This window comes from Fistularia commersonii, chromosome 2 (genome assembly GCF_037954325.1).
Source record: "Fistularia commersonii isolate RoL2024-O1a breed Wild chromosome 2, RoL_Fcom_v1.0, whole genome shotgun sequence".
NCBI classification, from domain to species: Eukaryota; Metazoa; Chordata; class Actinopteri; order Syngnathiformes; family Fistulariidae; genus Fistularia; species Fistularia commersonii.
The window spans coordinates 21,737,175-21,762,678 of NC_141285.1; the positions used below are offsets into that span (position 1 = coordinate 21,737,175).

The 25,504-nt window shown below is 47.5% G+C and overlaps 1 protein-coding gene across 1 annotated transcript in view; it reads left to right on the forward strand.

Annotated features, from left to right (window-relative positions):
* Positions 1-25,504, forward strand: part of camkmt (calmodulin-lysine N-methyltransferase) — a 111,948-nt gene that overhangs the window by 79,069 nt on the left and 7,375 nt on the right. The window contains exons 4-10 of the mRNA XM_086172823.1: positions 220-280; positions 945-996; positions 6,091-6,154; positions 8,648-8,714; positions 11,727-11,801; positions 17,938-18,001; positions 21,617-21,748. Coding sequence (XP_086028949.1) covers positions 220-280; positions 945-996; positions 6,091-6,154; positions 8,648-8,714; positions 11,727-11,801; positions 17,938-18,001; positions 21,617-21,748 — 515 coding nt within the window. The remainder of the gene's footprint in view (positions 1-219; positions 281-944; positions 997-6,090; positions 6,155-8,647; positions 8,715-11,726; positions 11,802-17,937; positions 18,002-21,616; positions 21,749-25,504) is intronic.

Here is a 25,504-nt window from a genome sequence, read left to right on the forward strand (position 1 = left end):
ACACACACACACGCTCACTTGCATACTCAGTGCCCAACGAGGGAGTGTGTTGTACGGATTTAGGAGCGACAGACGGGCCGGGAGACGGCAAAGCCCTGGATCGCGGGGAAGGTGCAGAAACCCACCAGAGAGGGAAAACCAAACACAGGCTGCAAAACACACACACAAAAACACACACACACACACACCACACCGACCCTCTCTCTCTCTCCTCCCCAGGTGTGTGGCCCTCTGAGGAGGTGATGGCTCACTACTGTCTGCAGAAGAAGCACATGTTCAAGTGAGTCCTCGGCGAGCGGCTCCGCCTTCAGAGACGTAGCGAAGGGCCTTCCAAATTTCACAAAGTCGAATAAACGTCGCAAAAAAAAAAAAACGGGAAGCCCGAGGAGGGGGGGAGGAAGTCGCGCCGTGTCGCGGGTGAAGTAGCGGCGTCCCGGAGAGGGGCTCACGGGAGGAACGCGGCCTCGCCGGCGGCGCCTCGAGGGCCCCGCCGCCGCCACGGGGCCCTGCAGAGCGTCACGGCACCTTTGATTTCCACTCAAGGTGGTACATCAGCCTTTGATTCCCCGTTTTAACATTCAAGAGGCGGGCGGGGAGGAAGAGGGGGTATTGATCAGAGCGCCATGCTGAAGGTCAGGGAGGGAGGGAGGGATGAAAGAGGACGGGGCCCAGATGGAGGCAACGGCGAGATGAAAAGGATGGAGAGAGGGACTGGGGGGAGCATGTAAGCAACACACCCTCTGTGTGTGTGTGTGTGTGTGTGTGTGTTCTCAGATTTCCTGCCACTTGAGCTTGTGCTTTTTAATGTTCAAAATGCAGGTAGATGATGGCTCAATTGATATTCCTCACCCCACCACCCGCCCAGTGTGTGTGTGTGTGTGTGTGTGTGTGTGTGCGCTCAGCAAAGGTGAATCTCACCCCCCACCTGCCTATTTGTCTCTTAGGGGTGCCGTGTGTGAGCTTGGAGGAGGTATGACTTGTCTTGCTGGGCTGATGGTAAGTGACACACACACACACACACACACACTCACGCTTCTTCCAGGCAGGTGGTTAAGCGTCCCTAATGAATCGGCCCCTGCATGGGTGTGTTGTGTCCTTACCTGTTCATGCACGTCACCGTGCATCTGGTCCAGGTGTAGCTCCGAAGGTCGTCTGACGTTTTTACAAAAAGTAGCCGGCGGTGACGGATCAAACAGAATATGTTAAAACGTTAATTTTACACAAGTGTGTTGCTTTAATTTAGAGAAACGCTCTGTTTTTTTGTTTTGTTTTGTTTTTTAACGTTTGGACGCACGCATGTACGATTGACATGTGACGCATGTGACGATTGACGCCGACCCCTCGAAATGTCACTTCACGGCAAAAATAAGAAGTAGATGCAGAACGCCGTGTCTTCAACAAGACACGGACCGCTGAATATTTATTTACAGAAGCCGAAGGTAAAGCGGTGTATCAGGATTATGTGACCAAACATGAAGAGGGATAACTGCAAAAGCAACAAGGGTATTTTTATAAAGCTTTGCACACCAAGAAATGCAGCTTTCAAGGCGGCGACCGCCAAACCCCACAAATTCGCCAGAAAAAGTAAGCGGTTTTCCAGCCTGTCAGTTCACTAAGGAGTGTTTGTTGAACTCTGCAGCAATAATATGCTATCATAGAACACTGATAAAAAACACCTTCTGCATAAAGTTGATCAATTTCATATCTTTGGTCGACTGCTGAACACCTTTTTAGTGTTTGTGAAGGTCAACACGTTAAGCCTTCTGAGAACACTGATGTAATGATTGATTGTGCTTGTATTGTTTATTATTCTATTACTCTGAGAACAAGTAGCAGCTAATCAGGATATGTAATTTACTGCATTTGGGGGCATAATTAATATTGAGCAGAAATAAATTTAAGGTATCATTCAAGCTATGGTTCGGCCCTCCAACACCATTCAGGTTTCTTATATGGCCCTCTTGTAAAAATATATTACCCCCCCTGCTCCAGAGTGACCTTCATCAAAAAGGCTTTTCCCCCAAACTCCACTGCGATATAAAAGTGGACATGCTCTTTAAAAAACGGTATTCTATTATATCTTCTAATATACGAAAGTGCAAGGGCTAGGTTAGTTCCATGGTTGTCATTTTGATGAAGTTTTGGGAAGTGAGTTGAGCTGGTAGTTTTGCACCGTATGATAAGGTGGGGGGGTGAAGGGTCCACGTGCCGGCCGGTCAGGATCTTGATGATGCCTCTACATGATGGATGGTGGTGATCCAGGTCCTGGATTGGAGGTAGGGCTGAGCTGATGATCTTCTCCAGGGCCTTCTGGGCAACAACTGGGCAACTGCCATACCGGAGTGTGAGGCTACTAGTAAGGATCTTTTACTAGCAACCCAGTAGAAGGTGGCGAGGGCAGAGGGGGGTTAGCTCTTCTCATCTGGTGAAGGAAATGTGTAGGCGTTGCCGTGCCTTATGGACGAAGGTGCTGGTGTTAGTGGAACACATCATGTCATCTGTGCTCCGCACCCCCAGGAACTGGGCCAGGAGTTTCAACATGCGCTAAAATTTTTGCACGCACCTTAACGTTTAAGCCTGTTAGCGGTCGGCCATTTTTCCCAAACCACTTTATACCGTTTGGAACAAACTTCCAAATGTGTTCAGACCCGCGGCCTTTCTGTCGCGCCGCGCTAAATTCAGCAACGGACGTTTAAACGGGGCTCATTTGTGAAGCGGAATATCATCTGCGGCAACAAGGTCACTTGCCAGCTTCCTTGAAAGCGCGGTAGTTCTCTGGCGCGCTGCTCTCGGCGGCGTTTTGAAAAGGTTTCAAGAGGAAACACTTAGCCAGGAACTTTGGTCGTCATTTGGGAAACCTCGGTGGAGGGACCAAAGAAGCACTTGAGCAATTTCAATGCTAGGATATCGTACCCAATTTTACATAACCAATCTCCTTCACACGTATCATATAGTTCTGAAAAAATCCACCGGCAAACATCCGAGTGGAGATCCTTTTCCCAGCACCTGCTACTTGAGTAGCGAACGCCGCATCGCCATCGCTAGCGGTGACGCCGCGCTGCGCGAACTAGCTTAAAAGTCAGACTCTGACGCTTTCAGACATGGGGCGACACTCCCCGCCGGCTGTGGGGTTTATTAGCTCGGGCCCGCAGAAGCTCCCTGCACATAGCAGGAGTCTGTGTCCCATCGATCTGCCAGATTCCATACTACGCGTGTGTGTTTGCGCGCGCGCACGTAAGCCCAGTTTTATCTCTCAGCAGTCAATACATCATGTTTTTACATCAGTGGCTCGAGATGGAATCCCTCCCTCAGCCTTCTCCTCCTCCCTCTGTCCTCCCGTCACTGACACCCCGTCCTTCTACCCATGTCTGAACATGATTCCTGGTCACACAAGGAGACCCTTCCACCACCACCACCACCCCCCCCTTGACTTTTCAGAGCCATGGAGAAACCATTGGATGGAGATCCTGGATTTACACCAGGCCACAGTTATCCCCGGTGGCCGACCTCTGTCTTGGTCACCAATTGGCTTCTCCAACCCCTTCAACATCCGTTTCCCTCCGACCTTCAGTTCCCTTTGGACATGGAGATGTGTGTCCACACTCTCTCCCTTGCCCATCTCCAGTTGCCTGTAGAGCAGGTCTCCTTGGGTTGGAAAATTGACTCTGCACTTCAGTTCAGTGGAAGACCTGCGGTCATACCAATATGGTGCCGAGGATGTGACAGTGATTTCACAGTTGGACCCTCTCTGTTTCAAGAGGATGGCCTGAGCTCATCGCTATGAAGGAGTGGGCTGAGGTCGGCTAGTTCCAAGACGAGAAGGCTATCATCAGCTGACTGGACCGGAGGAGGAGGAGTGCGGGAAAGGGACCACAACCACCTGCACCTCACCAACACAAAAAGACCAAGAAGATGGTGGTGGCTACCTACATGGAGCTTGTAACCATCGCCGGCGACTGCATGGAGTTGGTACAAACACTTGGGAGTTCTGGATTTGCTCACACAGGTGCACTGTGCAGGAAAGGGCACTAGCCAACTATACCTCCTCAGAAGGCCGGTGTCCTTCGACATCCGCGAGAAGGTTCTGCTGGTGTTCCATCAGACCGTTGTGGCGAGCACCATCTTCTACGGTGCGCTTGAGGGGCAGTATCTAGAGGAGGGGCGCCACACGTTTGGAAAAACTGTCAAGGTAGATTGTTGCGGGCGCGGAGCCGGACAACCTGTCATCTGTGACAGGAGCGACGAGCCGGCACCTGTCAATCAAGGAAGATCCGCTGCATCGGCTGCTCGGGACCACCTCCAAGCGGAGGAGCAGCTTCAGCGATGGCCCTTAATATCGACACTCCACGCTGCTGTATTTGACGGGATCGATACTCACTGGACACCCGAGAGGTTTAGTTTTTGAGGCCCGTACATGTATGCTTTCTGCTAACACTTATTACCTGCCTTCTTCCCTACTCTGCAGTTACTTACCTGATGGGAGAAATACCAAATCGGGCTAAATCATGCTAATCATGCTAATCCTCGGCTCATTAACCGGCAAAATGGTGCAATATGGTTAGCCACAGCTTCACTGTTCATAATGAACAGACAGAGAAGAGTCAGCTCACGTGATTGGTTGATGCTTCTTTGTTCGAACGTAAAAGGCAAAATCAGACATCTGATTCAGGCTCGGAGCGGCCCGAGGCCGGCCATCCTCGACGACCGCTGTCCCCGGACCGCCGCCCGTCTCCGCTGTTGATTCCGTTGTTTCTCATTGTTTTATTTTGTTTAATTCAATACAGACTTTTCTTTGAAAAAGGTAATTATTTCTTGCTTTTGCGACAGGCCGGTCATGTCAAAGGCCCCCTGGCGGTTCCAAGACATGAATGCGGCGGCCAGAGTCAATCATTTACGTGCTACAATTTCCCTCTTCATTGGTTTATAGCCGATTGGAATAAAATACTTTTCAGCTTTTACCGATGTTTTCATGGCGAGCTCTATTAATTTAATAAGCCTGATTTATTTACCTATTTTTCTATTGATTATTTGGCGGCCCGCCCCACCCCCTTTGCAAATAATGGGGTTCTCAGTTAACCGAGGTGAGACCGGATGTCATTTCAATTTTTTTCTTTTTTTTTCCCCGCCGATGATCGTGAACATGCGACCGTGAGAGGGAGTCGGGGGGGGGGGGGTCGCCAGGATGGATTCCACCTCGATGTTCAGCCTTGAGGTCACTACCGACATCTGAGCAGATGGTGGGACACACATCGCTCGGTGACCCCCCCGACACACCCTGGAGGGCCAAAGTGTGTGTGTGTGTGTGTGTGTGAAAACATGCTAATGCTGGTTTCACACAGTGCATTATCTGCATTCCATACAAATCCACTTTACCTACAAGACATGGGTGCATGGCAACACAATGGGTGCTTGCACTTACATTCATCCTTGTGTTTATGCACACACACTCACACACGCGCCGGCCTTTAGAGAAAATCAGGCGACGCACACTCACATATATAAATATATATGTATATAAAAGCATCTGCAAAGTAAAGAGCATGAATGGTGGAGTTAAGCGCTCACCTCTCTATCTATATGTCTCACACAAAGCTTTCCAGCCGCTTCCTCCCCCCCCCCCCCCCCCCCCAACCCCTCCTCCCCGCCGCAAAGTTATATGAAGGGCATCAGGCAGGCCCGGCGAGCCGAGTGCAGAGTGACAGCGGCAGACGGAGCGATGGCTCGGCCCGATAAACACCCCGGCGTCAAATGAAAAGGCTCAGCGCTTGCCATCATCCCCTGTCACAATGCAATTACCGAACAGAGTGATAGCAAGATAGCAGCCCCCACCGTTAGCCGCCATGATAAAAGTATTGACTGATTTGATTGAATGATTAAAATAATGCAGACGTAAAAAAAAGAAAAAAGAAAAATGGCGGGGTGGGTTGGGGTGGAGAGGGAAATGGCAGGAAGGGGGGAGAGAAAGGGAGGCGGTGCTGGTAACGCTTTGCAGATATGGTTATGTCATTCTTCATCTGAGGTTGCCTTTGGTTTTTTTTTTTTCCATGTTGCATTTGTTCCCATGTTGTCCCGCTCCTCTGCCTCTCCCAGGTGGCCGTTTGCGCTGACGCGGCGGAAGTTCTGCTATCTGATGGGAACGAGAAGTCCGTGCAGAGTATCCTTTCATCGCCCACCCCCTTCCCCTGCCCCCTCATATATGCAATTTTTATTTCACGGCCTGATTCGTCAGTTCAAACAAGTGAACCGGATATTTCAATCTTGTCCTTCGTTTGCGTGTGTACAATTGCATATATTAAAAATGTATTTTCGTATGTGACCCCATGATTGGCTGGCGACCTCCCGTCCAATCGCGGTTGAGACAGGCTCAGGCCACAAATTGGCGCTTACTGGTCTGTGTGTGTCATGTAAGTGAAAGGTGGTATGTTTTATTTGACATGTATATGACGGGTGAACGGTTGTAGGTCTCTGTATGCTGCCTTGTGATTGGCTGAACCACGTCCCTCGGCCAATGACGGCCAGGATAGGAAAAGACGATATAGAGATTGAGTGAATGAATGTTTACGCTGTGACTATGAATCTGCATGAAGGCATCGAACCAACCATTGTACGATCCACGATTATTAACCCGTCCATCTTCTCCATTACACCCCCATCACCTAGGCGATAATATGAATGGATTAATGACTTTTTTTATACGCGTGCTATTACCACCTATTATAGGATTGCGTGAGCCTCTGATTGACTCCCAGGACAACTCGCCAGGTGGAATGTGTGTTTTTATTCATCGGCGTTTGCTCTCGGAATCCGCTATTGATCAGCTCTTTTCTCTCTTTTTTTTCCATTATTTATTTAACCTTTATTTAACCGGGCGTGTCGCTAACAACACACCGACTCCTTTCCTCCTCCCCCATTTCTTTACATCCTCACCCCCCCCCTTCTCCTCCTCCTCCCCGCGCAGATCTCGATTTATACCGCGAGGAGAAGTCCTTCCGCTGCGGTTTCACAAAAGCAGGAAACCCAAATACGCATTTCGCCCCCCCCCCCCCCTCCATTGAGCGATATTTAGCCCCGCTTACAAGATCTCTGTCTCGGCCGGCTACAATGCCACTGCGTGGATCACAATGAGACCAAACAATAACATGGTGGAGCCGGTGAAACGCCGCAGACAATGCGCCATTGACCGGCCGCTTTGTCTCGCCGAGCAAACAGGGAGTGTCGAGTGGGACCCTGAGCGGGAGCGAGGACGGAGCGCGCTCCCTCCGGGTCGGGAGGGTGGGGCCAACTTCTGGGCCTTCCCGTTCCGCTCCGTTCTCACGCTGCGTGTGGAAATTACCGCCACCGCTAACGGCCGCTGTTCCCCCTCCCATCGGCCTCGCCGGAAGCAGGCCGGAGATGGCGATCCGCCTCGGTTCTGGCAGATAAGGAGGCGCCGTGGGGGGGACGGGAGTTTCTCGACCCGGCGACAAGCGCCCTCGCGCACCCTCCCCCGCCGCCGCCGCCGCCGCCGACCTTGAACACTCATCTGGAAAATCAATGGAGATGTTTCCATTAAGGATGATTGACACGTGCTCCAAGAGACGGGAGCAAATATTCCTCCGCTCTAATGTTCAATAATACTCACTCAAATCGCTGACGACTTTACCTTACTCCTCTGATTGTCCGTGCGCGAGCGTGCACGTGTGTCCAAGTGTATCTGTGTGTGTGTGTGTGCATGACCTCTCCCCTAGTGGTGTGCTGCTGATGAGATTACAGTAAGCTGCTCTCCACTGTCATCCCTATGCATAACACACTCATGCACAGGTGTCCAGGCCTGTTCCGTGTGTGTGTGTGTGTGTGTGTGTGTGGTTGCGTGCTAATGCTAACCTACATATCACCCGTGCACACCCCCCCCTCCTTCCGTCGCCTTTGATTTTTGATTGGCTCTCCGGTTATCAATCCATCCATCAAGCCGCCGCGTGTCTATTTATCTCCCTCTCGCTCGGCGGCCCCGTCGATTGGATTTGTCTCAACTCTTTCGGAGGCTTTAAAGATGAGGAAATCCTAATTGAATTGCTTTGCAACTCCACAGGCCAGTGTATTAATAGACAACTTGACATCAATCGCCCCTGCCTTTGTGTGTGTGTGTGTGTGTGTGTGTGTGTGTGTAGGGGATGGTGACGAGAGTTTGTGTATCTGTGGTTAAAAGCCTTTCCGATTGATCCGCCAAGGAGCCGCTGTGATCTGCTCCTGCACGAGGACTCCTCGTACCCGGACATCATCCCCCCCCCCCCCTTCAGTCCACGGGGAAAAATTTGCCGGGGGGGCTTTTCATCGCAAAAGCTTGACATTTCCGCAAACAGACAATAATTTTTTTTTCATCGCAAAATCCGTCATCTTGTGCTCTCAAGATAATGTAAATAATGTTTGTCGCCATGTGACTTGTGGATTGTTGCACATCTTCGTATGTGGCGCTCTGATTGGTCCAGGGTGAGCCCCGTCTCTCGCCCAATCACAGCAAGGATAGGCTCCAGACCTCCCTGAGTGAATGAATGAATAATGATATTTAGTAAGCTAGCGGTGATGGTCCAGACATGCTAAAAGCGTTGTCCCTACAGCTGAGGATGTTTCCTGGTGTTTGTTACGTCTCCTTACGACAACGGCGCGTCAGACGTGCGACGGCTCGTCGAGAGAAACCAGGAAGCCGGGAAATTCGGGTCGACTCAGGTGTCAGCCAGGTGAGAAGCCAACTTATAAGCTACCAATGATGTGAATAACCATCTAGAACATCACGGTCTCATCTAATGTATGTTTTCTAACATCCATCCTGTCCGTGCGGCGCCGTAGTTTAGCACTTCAGACTCACAACCGGAAGGTCCCGGGTTGGATTCCCACAGGAGGCCTTTCTGTGTGGAGTCTCCACATGCATGTGTGGGTTCCTCGGGGTTCGTCCAACAGTCCAAACACATGCAGGAGGTTCACCGGAGACCCAGGATTGTCCAGGTGTGAGGAATGAGAGGGTGAACGTTTGGACGTCTGGACATGTAGCGCTATGATGGATCCAGGGAGAACCCCGCCTCTTGGCCAAAGACAGCTATGGAAACGCCCCCTGTAGATAATAAATGACTGAATGAATGGCTATTCCATAATGAAAGAGATGATTCACCACTTTGCGTCAGAATAATCCGATTTAGTGGCTGTATGTTTCCTCCCCAGTGGCGGCCATATTTGAAGTCCTCAGTCTGCCCTCTCAAGGGAACACTGAGTGCCACAAAGTCTGGCCTGTGTGTGTGTGTGTGTGTGTGTTTGTGTGTGTGTGTGTGTGTGTGTGTGTGCATGCGTGCACGCTCATCCAAGCAAGCTGATTGGCTTTTGATAGGGAGTTCTCATCCAGAAACTGCTGAGAACTTTCCACACACACACACACGCACACACACACACACCTCGAAAGCAAAGATGGCTAAAATGCGGTTAATTGCCATCCCTTTCTCAAAAAAAGCCCTGCCTGAGTTCTCCCCTCCCTCCCTCCCTCCATCCCTCCTGTGCATATTTACACAAGTGGAAGATGGAGTGAAAAAGTAAACGTATAATTAGGCTACATTACTTTGATTGTTTTCTTTTCAGATTATGCCTGCTGCCATCATCGCGCCGCCTGAGAGGGCGAAGGCCACGGTGCGATTTTGCAAGGGGGGGGTTGAGGGGATGGCCGGTGTGTGCGTGCGAATGTGCGTGTACATCAGGACCTCCCACCGTGAATGGAGATTGTGTTTTCTAGCGGGGCCTAATGTTTTGTTTACTGAGTGTTAATAATGCCTAATTAATAATTCCCCAATCTGACAGTCTGGGGGGCGGGGGAAGGAGGGGGGGGGGGGGGGGTCCCACAAACACATCTCAGACAAAGAAAAATGAAGACCAACTCCGTGGGAGTGGAAACCAGAGAGACCTGCTTCACCGTGTGGATTCTGACGCCGGTGGTGACACGTCAGGCTTCATAGCGTCGTTTGCTTAAAGTGTCCGTCGCCCGCTGGACACTCATTTCCGCTGTCTATGTCGTTTTTGCGTCATCGGCTGACACAGCTCATTTACCGCTCGTGTTTTCATTCATTCATTAGCGTTACCGCCTATCCTGCACTCAGGGTTGGGAGACTGGAGCCTATCACAGCTGTCACAGGGCCGGTCAGACATCCAACCATTCATTCTCTCATGTACAAGGCATGTGGAGACGTACAGCATTCACTCATTCATTCACACGTCTGTATAGAGCCGGGGTGCAGGCTTTTTCAGCATGCGCACTTCTTATAAAATGTCTGTTACTATCTACTATAAAAATGCAAAACATATTTTTATATATATATATATATGTATATGTATATATATATATATATATAAAGATAGATAGATAGATAGATAGAGAGAGAATTCTTTATATGTTCAATATATGTTACCATAATTTGCGGACTAATGAGCGCACCTCAATATAAGCCGCACCGGCTAGCCGATCGCTATCTCGGGCTTCCTCCTGTGCACTAAAACCGTCAAAGTCGTGATCTTCGGTGTTGGTGTTGAACGGACTCAGAATTTCCCCGTCATTTCATCGGTCCGATATGACGAGGATAAATGTTTTAGCGGCGTGAAGCTCGTTAGCCCCCCCCCAAAAAAAAGTCCATATAATAAATTCATCGTTGCTTAAGTGAAAAAAGTCGAGGCTTATCGTCCGGAAATTACGGTATATATATGCAGTATACCTTGCATCACTGCATGAACCCATATTGTAAAATACAACTCTGTACATTTTTTGTCATGACCTTGTACTAAGTGGAATCAGCCAGGGATGTAAAGTCTGGACAGTAGCTACTTTCCAATGATCATAGTAGTTTTTATGAGTCCGAAAACACCGTCCCACATTTCCTTCCTTCAGTATAGTGATGTAGACTGGCAGATGAGGCAAACAAAAAATAGTCCTCCCACTCTATAGAAGTGGTAAGTTTTTGGCTTCTTACTTGGTCCGGCCCCCCCACGCATTTTAATACCCTTTCTTAAGTTGGCGGATAACTAGGTAACTCGCTAGCTTGCTAGAATTTTGCAGCACTTAGCACCGTTGTATGCACATCCATGTGTCAGGAAAGGTCAGATGTCAGACTTGCTACCCTGTGCGGCAATGAAGTGACACATCCGATAGTAAGGACGGATGATAGGTTGACGTCTATTTTTTTAATACCATGCCATCTACCCACACTACCTTTGCGATCCACTGGTAGATCGCGATCGACGCATTGGGCACCCCTGATATAGAGACATACAACCATTCATTCATTGGCGCGTCATAGACACACCCCCAGCATAGCAACCCCCTTGGACCGAGTCAACTCTTCCATTTTCCTAGCAATCTATCATAACCCAGACCCGTCCACAACTCTGACCGGTGTATTGTGAAACTGAAGAAGCCTCTGGGCTGAGGGCTGAAACGTCTTTACCCCGCATCTGGACAATATGGGGTCTCCACTGAACCTTCAGCATGTATTTGGACTGCGGGAGGAACCTGGAGGAACCCCATGCAGACACATGGAGAAGATGGAGCGGCCCCTATGTGGGAATCCAACCAGGGAGCTTCTCACTGTGAGCTGGAACCGCTAATCGCTGCGCTGTTGCGTTGTCCTCATGCCATGATGTCCTAAAACAAAAGACAAACTATCAGATCTAATGTCTCTGTCACATGCACGTGTGTGTGTGTGTGTGTGTGTGTCACACAGGGTGTTGAGATGGGACTGCGACCAGGGCATTTCGGCACTAGAGGGCCATTTTGACATCGTCATGTGCGCAGACTGGTAGGTCTAAACACACACACACACACACACACAAAATACTTTTATCTGCATGTGCATCCACGGCATTCATTTTCACTTTTGTGTGACAGTTGTCGCGCGGCCCCCTGCCGCTGCTGGGACCTTCCCCATTCCCGTTCACACACACACACACACACACACACTCGTACTCACATACGTGCGCTGAAATACCCGCCTGCCTCCATTTTACACTAAATTGCCTCGTTTTCATGCTTGGCGTCCCAGCAAATGGGTGACTTAGGCAAATTGCAAATAATTGCGCCTTGACGGGGGTGGGGGGTTGTAAGAGAAAGGGAGAGTCGAGGGCGGGCGGAGGGAGGAGTGGAAACGGAGATTGAAACGGAGAGATGGAGCAACGTAAACATAACAATTAGCCCATCTGTCGATGAAATGTAGATCTCGTGGCCGATTGAGAATTTGTCTTTTCCTTTTTTTTTTCTTTTCTTTTTTAGGGCTGGGTGAAATTGTGTGTGTGTGTGCGTGTGGGAGAGGGAGGAATTCGCGACTAAGGGATGATGAGTAATGAGGAATTCCATCCGGAATGGCCCGGCGTTTCTTCCCTTTCTACCCTCCCGCACGCCGTCTTATTAGCGTCCCTTTGTGGAAGCCGTCGCCTGCGCTAGCAACCTTGACTTGTTTCCCGCTCGCAAACAGACGCAGGACAAATCACAAGAGCCAGATAAAAAAGGGAGCCACCAAGGCTAACGGAAATCAGACGCGCTCACCGTGGTTTTCGGACGAAGGCCTGAGCGATGGGCGTTTGTCCGACGCTCCCGTCCGCGCTGAGATACTGTTTTGTTCAATTGATGCTAAAAGAGCGTTTGCTTCACATAGCCTTAGCTTCACTGTTAGCTTCATTAGCAGTTAGCTTCGCTGAGTGTTACCCTCACTCCGCGCTGAGATACTGTTTTGTTCAATTGATGCTAAAAGAGCGTTTGCTTCACTTAGCCTTAGCTTCACCGTTACCTTCATTAGCACTTAGCTTCACTGAGTCTTACCCTCACTTAGAGTTAGCTTCACTGAGGATATTTCACTGAGTGTTAGCTTCACTGAGCCTTACAATCACTGAGTGTTACCTTTACTGAGAGTTAGCATCACTGAGCGTAAACTTTACCGAGCATCAGCTTCATTGAAAGTTAGCTTCACTGAGCGTTAGCTTCACTAAATGTTCTTCCCTGATTGCTAGCTTCACAGAGCTGTAGCTTCACGAGGGATATTTTAACTGAACATTCCCCAAGTGTTAGTTTTACTAAGTGTTAGCTTCAGTGAGTGCTAGCTTCACCGAATATTAGGTTCATTGGGCCTTAGCTTCAGTGAATGTTAGCTTCACAGAGCATTAATGTCACTGTTTGTTTGTTTCACTGAGTGTTAGCTTCACTGCATATTAGCCTCACAGAATGTTAGCTTCACTGAGGGCTACCGCCATGTTTGTTATTGTCTGATTTGGAACTGGGAAGTGAACTCTACACCGCCCTCTAGTTGATGCATTGCTTGGCAACCATTGCAGCGTAAAGCACACGTGGGAAATAAGTACACCTCCGAGGTGTTTTGAATATTTTCAGCGGCGGCTAAACAGGATGCACGTCCGCCGCCGCAGCTGCCGCATACCTTCACTCTCAGATACACAAACCCTGAGAAAACTGTCCCTGGAAGCACGGTGATGTACTTCCTCTACCTTCCAGCTTCACATGCCGAGAAGAAAAGAAAAGAAAATGTGTGTGTGTGTGCGTGTGTGTGTGTGTGTGTGTGTGTGTGTGTGTGTGCTGCTATAATTGCTATCACTGCGTTTCGGTCACTTCCGGTTACAATTCCAGGATGTTCTGTGGTTGGACTAATGTAACCTGTGTGTGTGCGTGTGTGTGTGAAAGATTTGTCGGTACAAATTAAATTCCCTTGTGTATTGGAATCGTGAAGATTCCTCAGATTTTTCCGCAAGAGACGCACGCCTTTGTCATTTCTGTGTATGTGTGTGTGTGTGTGTGCGCACGTCGCTTTCCTTGGTGTGTAATTGCTGCCGTGACGGTTGAAGAGTGATGGCTGACCGATTAATGAGCCCGTCATTGTGATGTTCACCTGCGAAAAGGTCAACAGCGCAGCCTCCACTCCGATTAATTGTATCTCCTACCGGCTGCAATGGAGGCACTGCTGAGAGAGGGGGGCTGCGGGGGGGGCGGGGGGGGGGGGGGGGGGGGGGGGGGGTCTCACCAATATCATTGGAATATCCCATTTCCCCTTAACAACGGAGAGCGACACCGAATCGTCAATTCACGGAGTGGAATTGTTATTTCAACTGCTATTACATGTTATTACAGGTGTTACGCATAAGGGTTCACTATCATCGCTTCACTATTTTTCTTTTTTCAATGCGTTGAAATCGGACCCGTCAGACAAATAATTTTCTAAATCCCGTGTTTTAGAAAGCTGTCTGATTTGCTTCCTGTAAACATTTGGGATTGATAACGTCGTGGCGTGAAATAGCAGCGCTAGCGGGTTTCAATGCAGGGAACAATCACGTTGTTTAGCATAAAGTGCGAAAAACCACTAATGAATTCCAGTTATAGATGCTATAAGACAGTTAAATTGCCGTAATGTCTACATCGTCTATATTTTTTTTTTCTGTACGTTTCACGGAAATTACGGCGTCAATCCCTATGGCAATGCGCTCGTGAGCCGGGAAAATAAGCACTTAAAAGGTGAGTGCCAATACTCACCCTCCAAGGCACCCGGACCTGAATCAGTCGTATCGAGATTCACAAACCACCTGCGATTGACACGTTAATGCAGGTGCAACTACAGCCTCCAGCAGGACCTGCAGTGGGTTAACTTGGATTTGATTTTGGGCTCCCTCAAGCTTCCCCATAAGTAGGCAGTGAGAGAAAGCCCAGTCTGTCTATGGGCTTATTGCATCCTTATCATAACATCCATACTTTGCATCCATATTCATCCAATCAGTGTGTACGGCCGCCATGACACCTGTATTTAACGTGAATACGAATGTATAACTGTTTATACACCCTGTGACCCCTTTTGACCCCCCCTGGGGATGAAGGCTGGGATGATGTCATGTGTTTCCACAGTCTCACCCAACAGCATCCTGCATGTCAACACACACACACACGTGTGAGTAGACATTTATAGCTGCCATTCCCACACACACGCCCTCGTCACGAACTCTGACCCGGACTATGAGGATGGCCGCCTGTCCTGAGCGGCAGGGTCAGCCCCCTGAGACAATGGGCTTCTGATTCAGAGGAAGGAGAGGCAACTCAATTTTAGAGTCCATATATGTGTTAGAACAATGTTATTACTGCCCACTCCCGAGTCGCACCGTGATTAACACCAATAATGATGTCAATCACGCCCGATTAAGGAAGCGTCTGCTTTTATTCCAGTTTTGCATGGTACAGGGCATAAACAAACATCAAAATGTCACCCCTGTCAACGCAGAGCCTGCAACCAGGGCAATAAAATAAAATAAAATCAATAAATAAATAAGAAAATAAAATAAATGCACATGGAAAAGCAAAAATAAATATAAATTCATTAAAATAAGAAAAAAAAAAATCCATAATCTTGCTTTGGAGTGTGTGAGAGTCCAAAAGGTATAGAGATGTGAGATAAATAAAATGTATCTAATCACAATCTGTATTAACTGATCGGTTTAGTTATTCCCCCGGCTTTTTTCCCATCATATTGCGATTGATTTCCCTTGATACCGTGTTATAATGCTGTTATTAACTATCATCAATAATGGCCGCCGTTCCCTGCTCGTGCCCTCATATTGACACGCTGTCCTTCCGTTGCCCTCGCCCAGAGTGTGTGTGTGTGTGTGTGTGTGTGTGTTTTTCAACCGTCACGTCCACCCGGCTCGCTTGCTTCCTTGTTTTCGTTGCCACTCACTTTTTCCCCGAGAATTGATATCCGTGGCAAAATAAACCCAACACAAACTTCTCACCTTTCAAGTCAAATAAACCTCACGCTCCCGTCTGCCCCCCGAGGAATAACAAACTTTTCTCAAACGTGCGCACATCCTGGTCTGGACCGGCGCTGCTGGGCTGTTTGTGAATGTGGCCGCGAACACACCCGTGCACACACACACACACACACACACACACACACACACACACGCACATATACTGAACTGATGTCTGTCATCACGGCCCTCTTTCAAGGCTCCATGTGAAACAAAATCACTTAGCAGGCTAATAATAGTGGTAATTGATGAATTGCATGCTTACAATTTTTAAACAATACAAAATACAGTAGTTCCTGATCTTTGCTGTATCGTGGATTTTTAACTTTTTTTAAAATCTAATCTTATTTTGCAGATTTTTCACAAAAGTATTTTTATGGTAAAATAAGCATTTTCAAGGCTGGCGACATGCATTTCCAACGCATAGCACACATTCAGCATCCCGCCTCGTCCGTTTCACGTCAACATGCTACTCGTAGCCTTCCTTTGCGATGTTGTTTGTGTGAATTATTTGTGAACGTTTTTTAATTTATTTCAAGGCCTGCAATGGCGTCCAAACTTTCCTGCACCGTCTACGATATCTGCCGCCGAACCTTAGCGGAGGAGGAAGACGCTAACATCGTAAAAAAAGTTTAACTTCCCGACGTGTTAAAGCGAGGGAGGGGCTTCGCCGCTGTACGCTGCCATGACAGCATCAGTGAATAAATATATGTTAATAATAAAATCATGATATATGGTCGCTACTTTGTTGATTTTCATTTATCACAGTGGCATACATTGAATGACATCTTTCAGGGAGAGACCATGGATGAGTCGGACTGAATCCAGAGTGTGTGTGTGTGTGTGTGTTCCTTTATGTCCCAAATCTTTCTTATTATCTCCTCAGTATCTCATGGACTGGACCTCCTTGAACCTTCTCAGGAACTAGTCTGATCCCAGAAGAACCAGGGAACTGGACTTCCACCTCCTAGAACCATCTAGCTCAGGGGCGGGCAAACTTTGACTTTTATAAAATTTAACAGACGGGCCGGGTCATCACAAGATACGATACATGTAAAAAAAATAAAAAATAAAAAAAATGCATTTGTCAATAGTACATATCAGATTTGACTGACATTTGCTTTGAAAATAAAACCAGCTTGGTTTTGAAGGCTCTGACGTTTGCTTGCATTTTATGCACAAACCGTTTTTTCCTTGTAGCTTCACGTCCAGTTCATTCATGTCCACAGTAAAGGCTAAATCACAATCATCATTCAGCTCAAGAAAATTCTCAAGTCGCTCCAAAAATGAAATAATCTCCTGTTTGAGCTCCCATATTCATTGATCCAATCAGTCAATCATTCACATCAAGAATGAATCCTGTGCCGATCTTTGGCGGACCGGATTAAAAAGACCAACGGGCCGGATGTGGCCCGCGGGCCGCAGTTTGCCCACCCCTGATCGAGCTCCTACTTCCAGAGTCTGTGAAAGCACTTCTTCTGATAGTCCATGGATGCTGTGGCAGCTTCCACCTCCATGTTGGCCATGTCGTCTCCATCTTCTTCTTCTTCTCCAGTGGTTTGTTTTTTGAGCGTGGAGCTTAAGGTCTCCTCTCTGCCTGTGGGAATGCTAAATTGAAAGTTCCCAAGGAGGAGGAGGCTACTTCCTGGACCGGAATTGGACCTTCTCTGAAGGTACCATGGAGGTCCCAGGCATCAGCAGCGCGGTGGGACCTGCTATAAATCCATTATTTCTATTTAGCAATGCTTCTGTGCACCCAGATGGGGGAAAGGCTCCTCCCAAGAGCTGCTTCGGAGACCCTTCTTTCAACACACGCCCGCATGTAGATATCAGCACACACTCCTGATTTGAGTGTGTCTGTGTGTGTGTGTGTGTGTGTGTGTGTGCGCTCACCAATGCACCGATCGGTATCTTTCGCACATTGGATTTTTCCCCAAACAAAAAGCAAAATAAGGAAATAAGACAGGAGAGGAGCATCTTACACATGCAAATTGTTTTTTTCCTCCATCCTCACCCCTCGCCCCTTCCACCATCGCTGGATTTATTTGTAAACAAAAGGAAATAAATAACCTGCCGCTTTATCTGGAGACGTTATCGTAGCGGTTGATGCTAACCCCTCTCTCTCTCTCTCTCTCTCTCGCTCAGTTTGTTCCTCGACCAGTACAGAGCCAGCCTGGTTGATGCTATTAGGAGATTACTGCAACCCAACGTAAGTGTGTGCACGCGCCTGCATGTGTGTGTGTGTGTGTGTGTGTCTACTGTATATATCTCTGCTTCCCCCCCTCTAAATCACCTCCCACTCTTCTCAATCATAATTAGGCCGAACCCAAAACCCTTCACACATTAATAGTGTGACAGGATTAATATCATGTAATGCTTTAATGCTGGTGCATTGCTCTGATCTCTCTCTCTCTCTCTGATCGCTCTCTTTTTCTCTCTCGCCTTCTCTTAATCATAAATCCGTGGCAACTTCTCCCTTTTGGCCTCCCGATAAGACCCCCGTGCTGCGACAGCCGAAGCGTATGCGGATGTGTGTTTGTGTGTGTTAAAAAAACTGCCTGTTTGAAAACAATAATGACCAAGTTTCGATGGAAAAGCATGACGGATAGTTTATAGCTGCGTTATTACTGAGGACTCACTGTTCTCTAGACTTTGAAAGGATAGAACTTCAATATTGTCCAAGGAAATTATTTTGCCAGAAGGCTCCAACATTCACTCGAAACTTGATATTGATTCTATTGCTGTTAGGTTTACTTCTTGCAGAAAGGGGAGGAGTTAATGTAATTTCTTTACTATTGGGCGCACCTGAATATAAGCCGCACCGGCTAAAAATAACCAAATAAATATACATGTACATATAAAGCCCACACTTGTCTACAAACCGCAGTTGTCAACACTGTAATATGAGATACTTACACAGAAAGATATTAGATAATTTTTACTTTTAATGAAATATATACTGCTAACATCCATAAATATGTACTGGATATGCTTTGTTCTGCTATCTTCTTCTTCCTCCTGCGCACCAAAACCATTAAAGTTGTCTTTTTTGGTGTCAGAAATGAACGGCCTCTGATGAGGGTAAATGTTGTGGTGGTGTGAAGCTAGTTAGCCCCAAAAAATCCATATATTGGCCGCATCATCGTTTTAGCCCTAGTGTTCAAAACATGTGAATAAAAGTAGCAGCTTATAGTTCAGTATACAGGACTGTCTCAGATAATTAGAATATTGTGATAAAGTTCTTTATCTTCTGTAATGCAATTAAAAAAACAAAAATTACTTTTTCATGATATTCTGATATTTTGAGATAGGATTTTTGAGTTTTCTTAAGATGTAAGCCATAATCAGCAATATTAAAATAATAAAAGGCTTGCAATATTTCAGTTGATTTGTAATGAATCCAGACATTGTATGACATTTTTGTTTTTGTAATTGTATTACAGAAGATAAAGAACTTTATCACAATATTCTAATTTTCTGAGACAGTCCTGTATAGTGTGATGGCCGCAGGTAAGAAAGACCTTTTGTGGTGCTTCTCGGTGGTCTCAGTCTACGGCTGAAAATGCTCTCGTAGGACTTTGAAACATTTGGAAGAGACTGATGGAAAACTATCATCTCACACCTGCTCACATCTAAAGACTATTTTTTATTTGCAGCCTCATCTCAGACGGAGATTGTGAACCTTACAGGGTCACTATTTACAGACTACAGCTAGATTCGCTCAGCGCTTTTTCCACCATGCAATGGTTTCCCCAGGTATCTGCGGAGCCTCTGCTATTTCACTCCATCGCATCCCCTTCTTTGGTCTGGAGATACCTCAGAGTGGACACTGCCCAAACTGGGCTGTTTTCCCTAAAGCTTCACCATCCGCTCCTCTTTCTGGACGCCCCACACTGATCAGCATGTTCCTCGCTCGTCCCGTTCATCCATACCGCTGGCAAATACCGTCTCTGTAGCCAATACCGCCCTGGGGATTGTCTGTCCACCGGGTTTCCTGTTTTGTCGTAGCTCCCCCGTTGGTTGTTGATTTTGTTACGTCACCATAAAGACCAAAAGATAATAGTACGAACAAGTTTGATATTGTCAGACTTGGAAAAGACGCAATCTTATACTTAGCCCCCGGGATGACGGGAGCATTGTCACTCCAGTAAAATGACTAAAACATCCTTCCAACTTTCAGTTTTTAGTGTGCGATGGTGTCAGTCTTCAGCTGTGAGCCCATCGTTACTTATTATTATTGCCTCTTTGTTTTTTTACATCACTTGATGTATAAAAAAAAACAAAAAACAAACAGATTTCATCCAAGCAGAGCATTCGTTTCCTCACCTCTGGTCGGTAACTCGTCCTAGTTTTTTTGCTAGTTTTTATTCCGATTTTATTCGATACCTGACTCTTTGAGACGTTCTCCCCAGGAAGCCAAACGAGGGAACAGCAGATCCGAGGTCAGTGGTGGCGGCCTTCTGCCTTGACCAGGAGAGCGAGAGCGCTAACAGTCACATGCTAACAGCCGACATAAGATAAGATAAGACGAGATAAGATAAGATAATACTTTTGATTGGGAAAATTTGTTTGTCACAGCAGCGTAAGAATAACAATATCAATAAATATGAATATGTATAAATAGAAGAGACATAAATAGAAGAGACAAGTAACAACAACAAGGATAAAAAATTGGGTGATGACATAAATGGCATAAATGACATGATACAATAACAGCTATAATATCCATAAAAGAAATGGCCGCCTGGCCTGCAGTTGATGAAGCCACAGCTCCTGGGAATCTTCCCAGCGAGAAGATATGGGGTGACCAACTCAAGAAGTGCATCATGGGATGTCCCGCAACAGATTATCTATCTTACAAAGAGACGTCGCTTCCTAGCTGGACGACCTTCATCCCAACGTCCTGCACACCTGAATTTGGGTCTGTGCGGCGGGGCCGGCCTGTAGTGACATCATCGCTGTGCATCTGTGCGCTCAGCCCACACACACACACACACACACACCGGGAACTTTAATCCGGCGGAGATAATTCCGGAGCTAATATGATTTGAGTGTCGACAGTTGCTGCCACAACAAGCTCCGGCAAATATTGAATAATTTGCTAAGCTGATCAAACAATTAACAAAGCCATTACTTCTGTCATCCGACGGTACTAATTTTTTGTTTCTGACAAAGGTGGTCCATCCAGCCGGCCAGATCCCCTTAATCAGCTGATTAGCGCTTTGGATTTTGTTTTTTTTTTTTAACGGGAGGGGTAGGGGGTGCATAATGATGCAACCGGATATTCAGATGAAGAATCATCTGTCACACCAAGTGATCCTGCTGTTTCCCCCTGCTTTTGTGTTAATTCAGTGTGTGTGTGTATGTGTGTGTGTGTGTGTGTGTGTGTACGTGTGTGTGTGCGTGCACATCCCTCTTTTGCTCCATTTAATTAGAACAATAATAACGCGATCAGCGTGAAATAAAACTAAAAGCCGGAGGATTTCAAAAGAAACTTTGAACCTGTCGCTAATCCTCTTAGCGTTTTTTTTTTTTTCGCGGGACGTCTGTGATGCGAGCGCGCACGCCGGCCCCTTTGACGAACTCGCGTGTGTGTGTGTGTGTGTGTGTGTGTGTGTGTGAAACTCTTCTCCGGGAGTCACGGGATTAGTGGAGCTTTTTTTCTATGTGTTTTTTCTGCTTTTATTGTCGAACATGGTTTATAAATCAGAAGGAGAAAGAGTGTCATCACTTGCGCGCGTGCACACACACACACACACACTCGCCATGTTCTTCTCTGGAAGTGCTGAAGTGAAGCCCTCGCCATCTTCCGGTGTTTCTTCAGGGCATGGCGCTGGTGTTCGCCCCGCAGCGAGGCCGGACGCTGGGCCTGTTCTGCCAGCTCGCCCTGCAGGCTGGGCTCGCCGTCGGTCAGCAGCAGCGCTACGACGCCACGGTGTGGGATCTTCACCTGAAGGTAGGACCTCGGCTTGGGGGCGGCGGAGGAGGAGGGGGGAGACTTTTAAAGTCCGCATATTGCGACGGCAAGACGTTTGGCGAGAATATCAGAAGCCATGCGTAAAGGTCAAAGTTCACCAGAGGCTAACAGCTAAAACTTTATTGTGTCACCTTCACCAACTTCAGGAGGAAAATTTTAAGGTTATGTTTTGAAGTTAATGCTATGTGGAAGTAAAACGAAAAAGAATTGCAGAAGATTCACACACTCATCTTCACCGTTATTTCAAAAATTAGCGCATGGTACCCGCTTTTAAATCCGTATTCATGATTCAGCTGGAATTTTGTTTTTTTTTTTTTTTGTATTTGTGATGTAGCGGCTAACATTAGCAGCCCCAGACACTGTAGTACAGTTTGCAGCAGTGTTGCATGGGTGTAATGCAATAGTGTGGCGTGGGTGTGTACAGGCATCACACGGGTGTAATGGAGGAGTGTCATATGATGGGAATACAGGTGTCACATGGATATAGGTTGTGATACAATAGTGTCATATGGTTGTGAATCTAGCAGCGTGGTATGGGTGTAATACAGGTGTCGTACAGGTGTAGCACAGGTATCATCGGGGTTAATACCGTAGTCTCATACAGCTGCAATAGAGGAGTGTTGTGTGAGTGTGTGGTGCAGTTGGATTTCAACAATGTTGTATAGGTGTATACAGGTGTTGGATGGTTGTCATAGAGGTGTTGGATGGGTGTAATAGAGGTGTCTTAGGGATATGGGTTGTGATATGGTGTCATCCATCCATCCATGCGTTGTCTACCGCTTAATGGTGTCATATGGTTGTTATTGAGCAGTGTGGTATGGGTGTAAGACAGGCGTCACATCCATTAAAAGGAATGCCGTATGCATGTAATACAACAGTGTTGCATGGGTGAGTACAGTTGTCGTATGAATGTAATAGAATGTAATGTAATTGTATGTCACGGGTGTTAATATAGTCATGCAGTATAGCTGTAAAAGAGTGTTTGTGGGTGTCATACAGGTGTACAGTTGTAATACAACAGTCTTTTTGGGTGTATACAGATGTTGCATGGGTGAAGTAGAGGTATCCTAGGTGTTGATACAGGTGTCGGTTGTGATACAATGGTGCCATCCATCCGTCCAGTGTCTACCACTTGTCCTACGATGGTGCCATATGGTTAGTAATACAGCAGTGCGGTATGTGTGTAGTTCAGGTGTTGCACAGTTGTAATACAACAATGTTGAACGGGTGTTTACAGGTGTTGTAGAGGTGTAATTCCTGGGTTGTGCTGTTGTAATACACCAGTATTGTACGGGTGTAATTCAGGTGTCATATGCAGATGATACAACAGCGTCACACAGTTTAATAGCGCAACAGTGTAATACAGATACCGTGGGTGTAACACAGAAGTGTCTTATGGGTGCAGTAGAGGAGTGTCAACCGGGTGTATGAGAGGTGTGGTACAGGTGTGATACAGTAGCTTCATATGGTCGTGATAGGTGGTGTGCGAGTCAAAGACAGGTGTCATGGATGTTAATCCAGCAGTATCCTATGGTTGTAATTCAGACGTCAGGTGTGTGTGTGAGACGAGTGTCCCACAGGTGTATTCAATTTTTTTGTTGCGTCTGATACAGCATTAGCAGAAACCCTTCACGGAGATGCTCATCAGGTGGTCGTTCCTCCACCGTGAGTGGTTCTCCTTCCCAAGGTGACGAGTATCAATGGGACAAAAACGCCTGTTTGGTTTATTATCACCACCGAGAACGGTCTGTCTGTGTGTGTCCTTGTGTTTTAACTGAGAAAGTAAACTTTCCACACACACATACACAATGCCTGTGTGGGCAGAAATACTAGAACTCTGAAGTCGCCCTAACCAGCCCCAGTTTGTAACCCCAGCCTGAAAAGACGGCAGAACGTGTCGCCACGCAACCGCGAAATCAAGGACGAACCCCAGAGACACAATCGGCCTTTTATTACGCCTTTCGAGATACTTTTGGATCGCCGGCGGCACCGGTAAAAAAACAGAAAAACTAAGAAAAGAGAAGGAATAACACGTCTACTTTAAGAGAATACACATGATAGCACGCCAGGGGGCGCTGTTAGGTGGACCCCCATTACGCACACTGCTCCGGCCCAAATTGGCAGGGAGACATCCACCTGAAAGTGGCGGGGCAATTAGGCGGCCCGGCTGCTAAAGTGCCCCTTAAAGTGGCTTGAAGTCAGCAGGCGACGTTCGGCTCCTCTCCCTCGCCGGCTGTAAAGAGGGCCGGTGGGGGCCGCAGGATATCCCCGTTTGCGCTTCCAAACGTCACGCCGATGGAACGCTCTGCTCTGCCGCCAGTGCCGAGCCAACCCCTCCACACCCATAACCGTGCATTATGTTTCAATCCATAAGTGCAGAGCGAATCCCATGAAAATTACCTTGAGGGTACATTTTACCCTGCTGGGGCTTTAAGGTATAAATGGTAATTTTGAAATCTTGCTGCATGTTAACAATTTTCCAAAAGGGCCTGGGCTACTAGGTAACCTGACCGTCCATATGCATGACCACATGACTGCCTAGGTACCCAACCACATGACCTCCTGGGTACCCAACTACCTGGTTACTTGACTACGTGACTCCCAACTGCCTGAACACCCAACCACCTTTCTACCTGACCACCTGGCTACCAAACTTGCTGATAACTTGAAGACGTGAGTCCCAACTACCTGACCTCTTGTCTGCCTTTCCAACTGACCACCTGACCGCCTGTGTACCTAGCCACCTGACTACCCAACCACCTGAACACTAGACCAGTGGACTAGCTGATCGCCACACCACCTTTCTACCTGACCGCCTGTCTACCTAGCCACCTGACTACCCAACTACCTGAACACTAGACCAGGGGACCACCAAATCACTCCATCACCTTTCTACCTGACCACCTGTCTATCAAATGCACTGATTACTTGACTATGGACTCCTAACTACCTGACTGCCCAACTACCTGCTCACTTAACCATGGGACTACCTGATCATCCAACCACCTATCTATCTGACTACCTGCCTAACCAAATAGCGGATCGCTTGACTACGTGACTCCCAACTACCTGACCACCTGTCTACCTTTCCAACTGACTACCTGATCACCTGACTGCCTCTCTATCTGACCACCTGACTACCCAACTTGTTGAACATTGGACTACCCAACTACTCAACTACCTGAACCACTAGACCAGGGGACTACCTGATCACCCAACCGCCTTTCTACCTGAACACCTGTCTACCAAACGTGCTGATTACTTGACTACGTTACTCCCAACTACCTGACCGCCTGTTTACCTTTCTACTCAACTACCTGCTCACTTAACCATAGGACTACCTGATCACCCAACCACCTTTCTACCTGACCACCTGACTATCAAACCTGCTGATTACTTGACAACGGGACTCCCAACTACCTGACCGCCTGTCTACCTTTCTACCTGAACACCCGATGACCCGACCACCTAACTACCTAACCACCCCTCCACCTAACTACCTGATCATGTGACTCCCCCTACCTGATCACCTGACCAGCCACCTGCTTGACCGCCTGACTCCCCAACAACCTGATCACCTGAGTACCTTGATTCCATTCAAAGAAAGTACACCGGGAAGACGAGTTGTGGGTAAATTTTACCCGCTGGCTGTTCTGGTGTGAAGAAGGACAGTGGGAAAGACAAACCTGCGCAATCATGGAAATGTGCAAATTCCAGCGCAGCTCATCAGAGTGT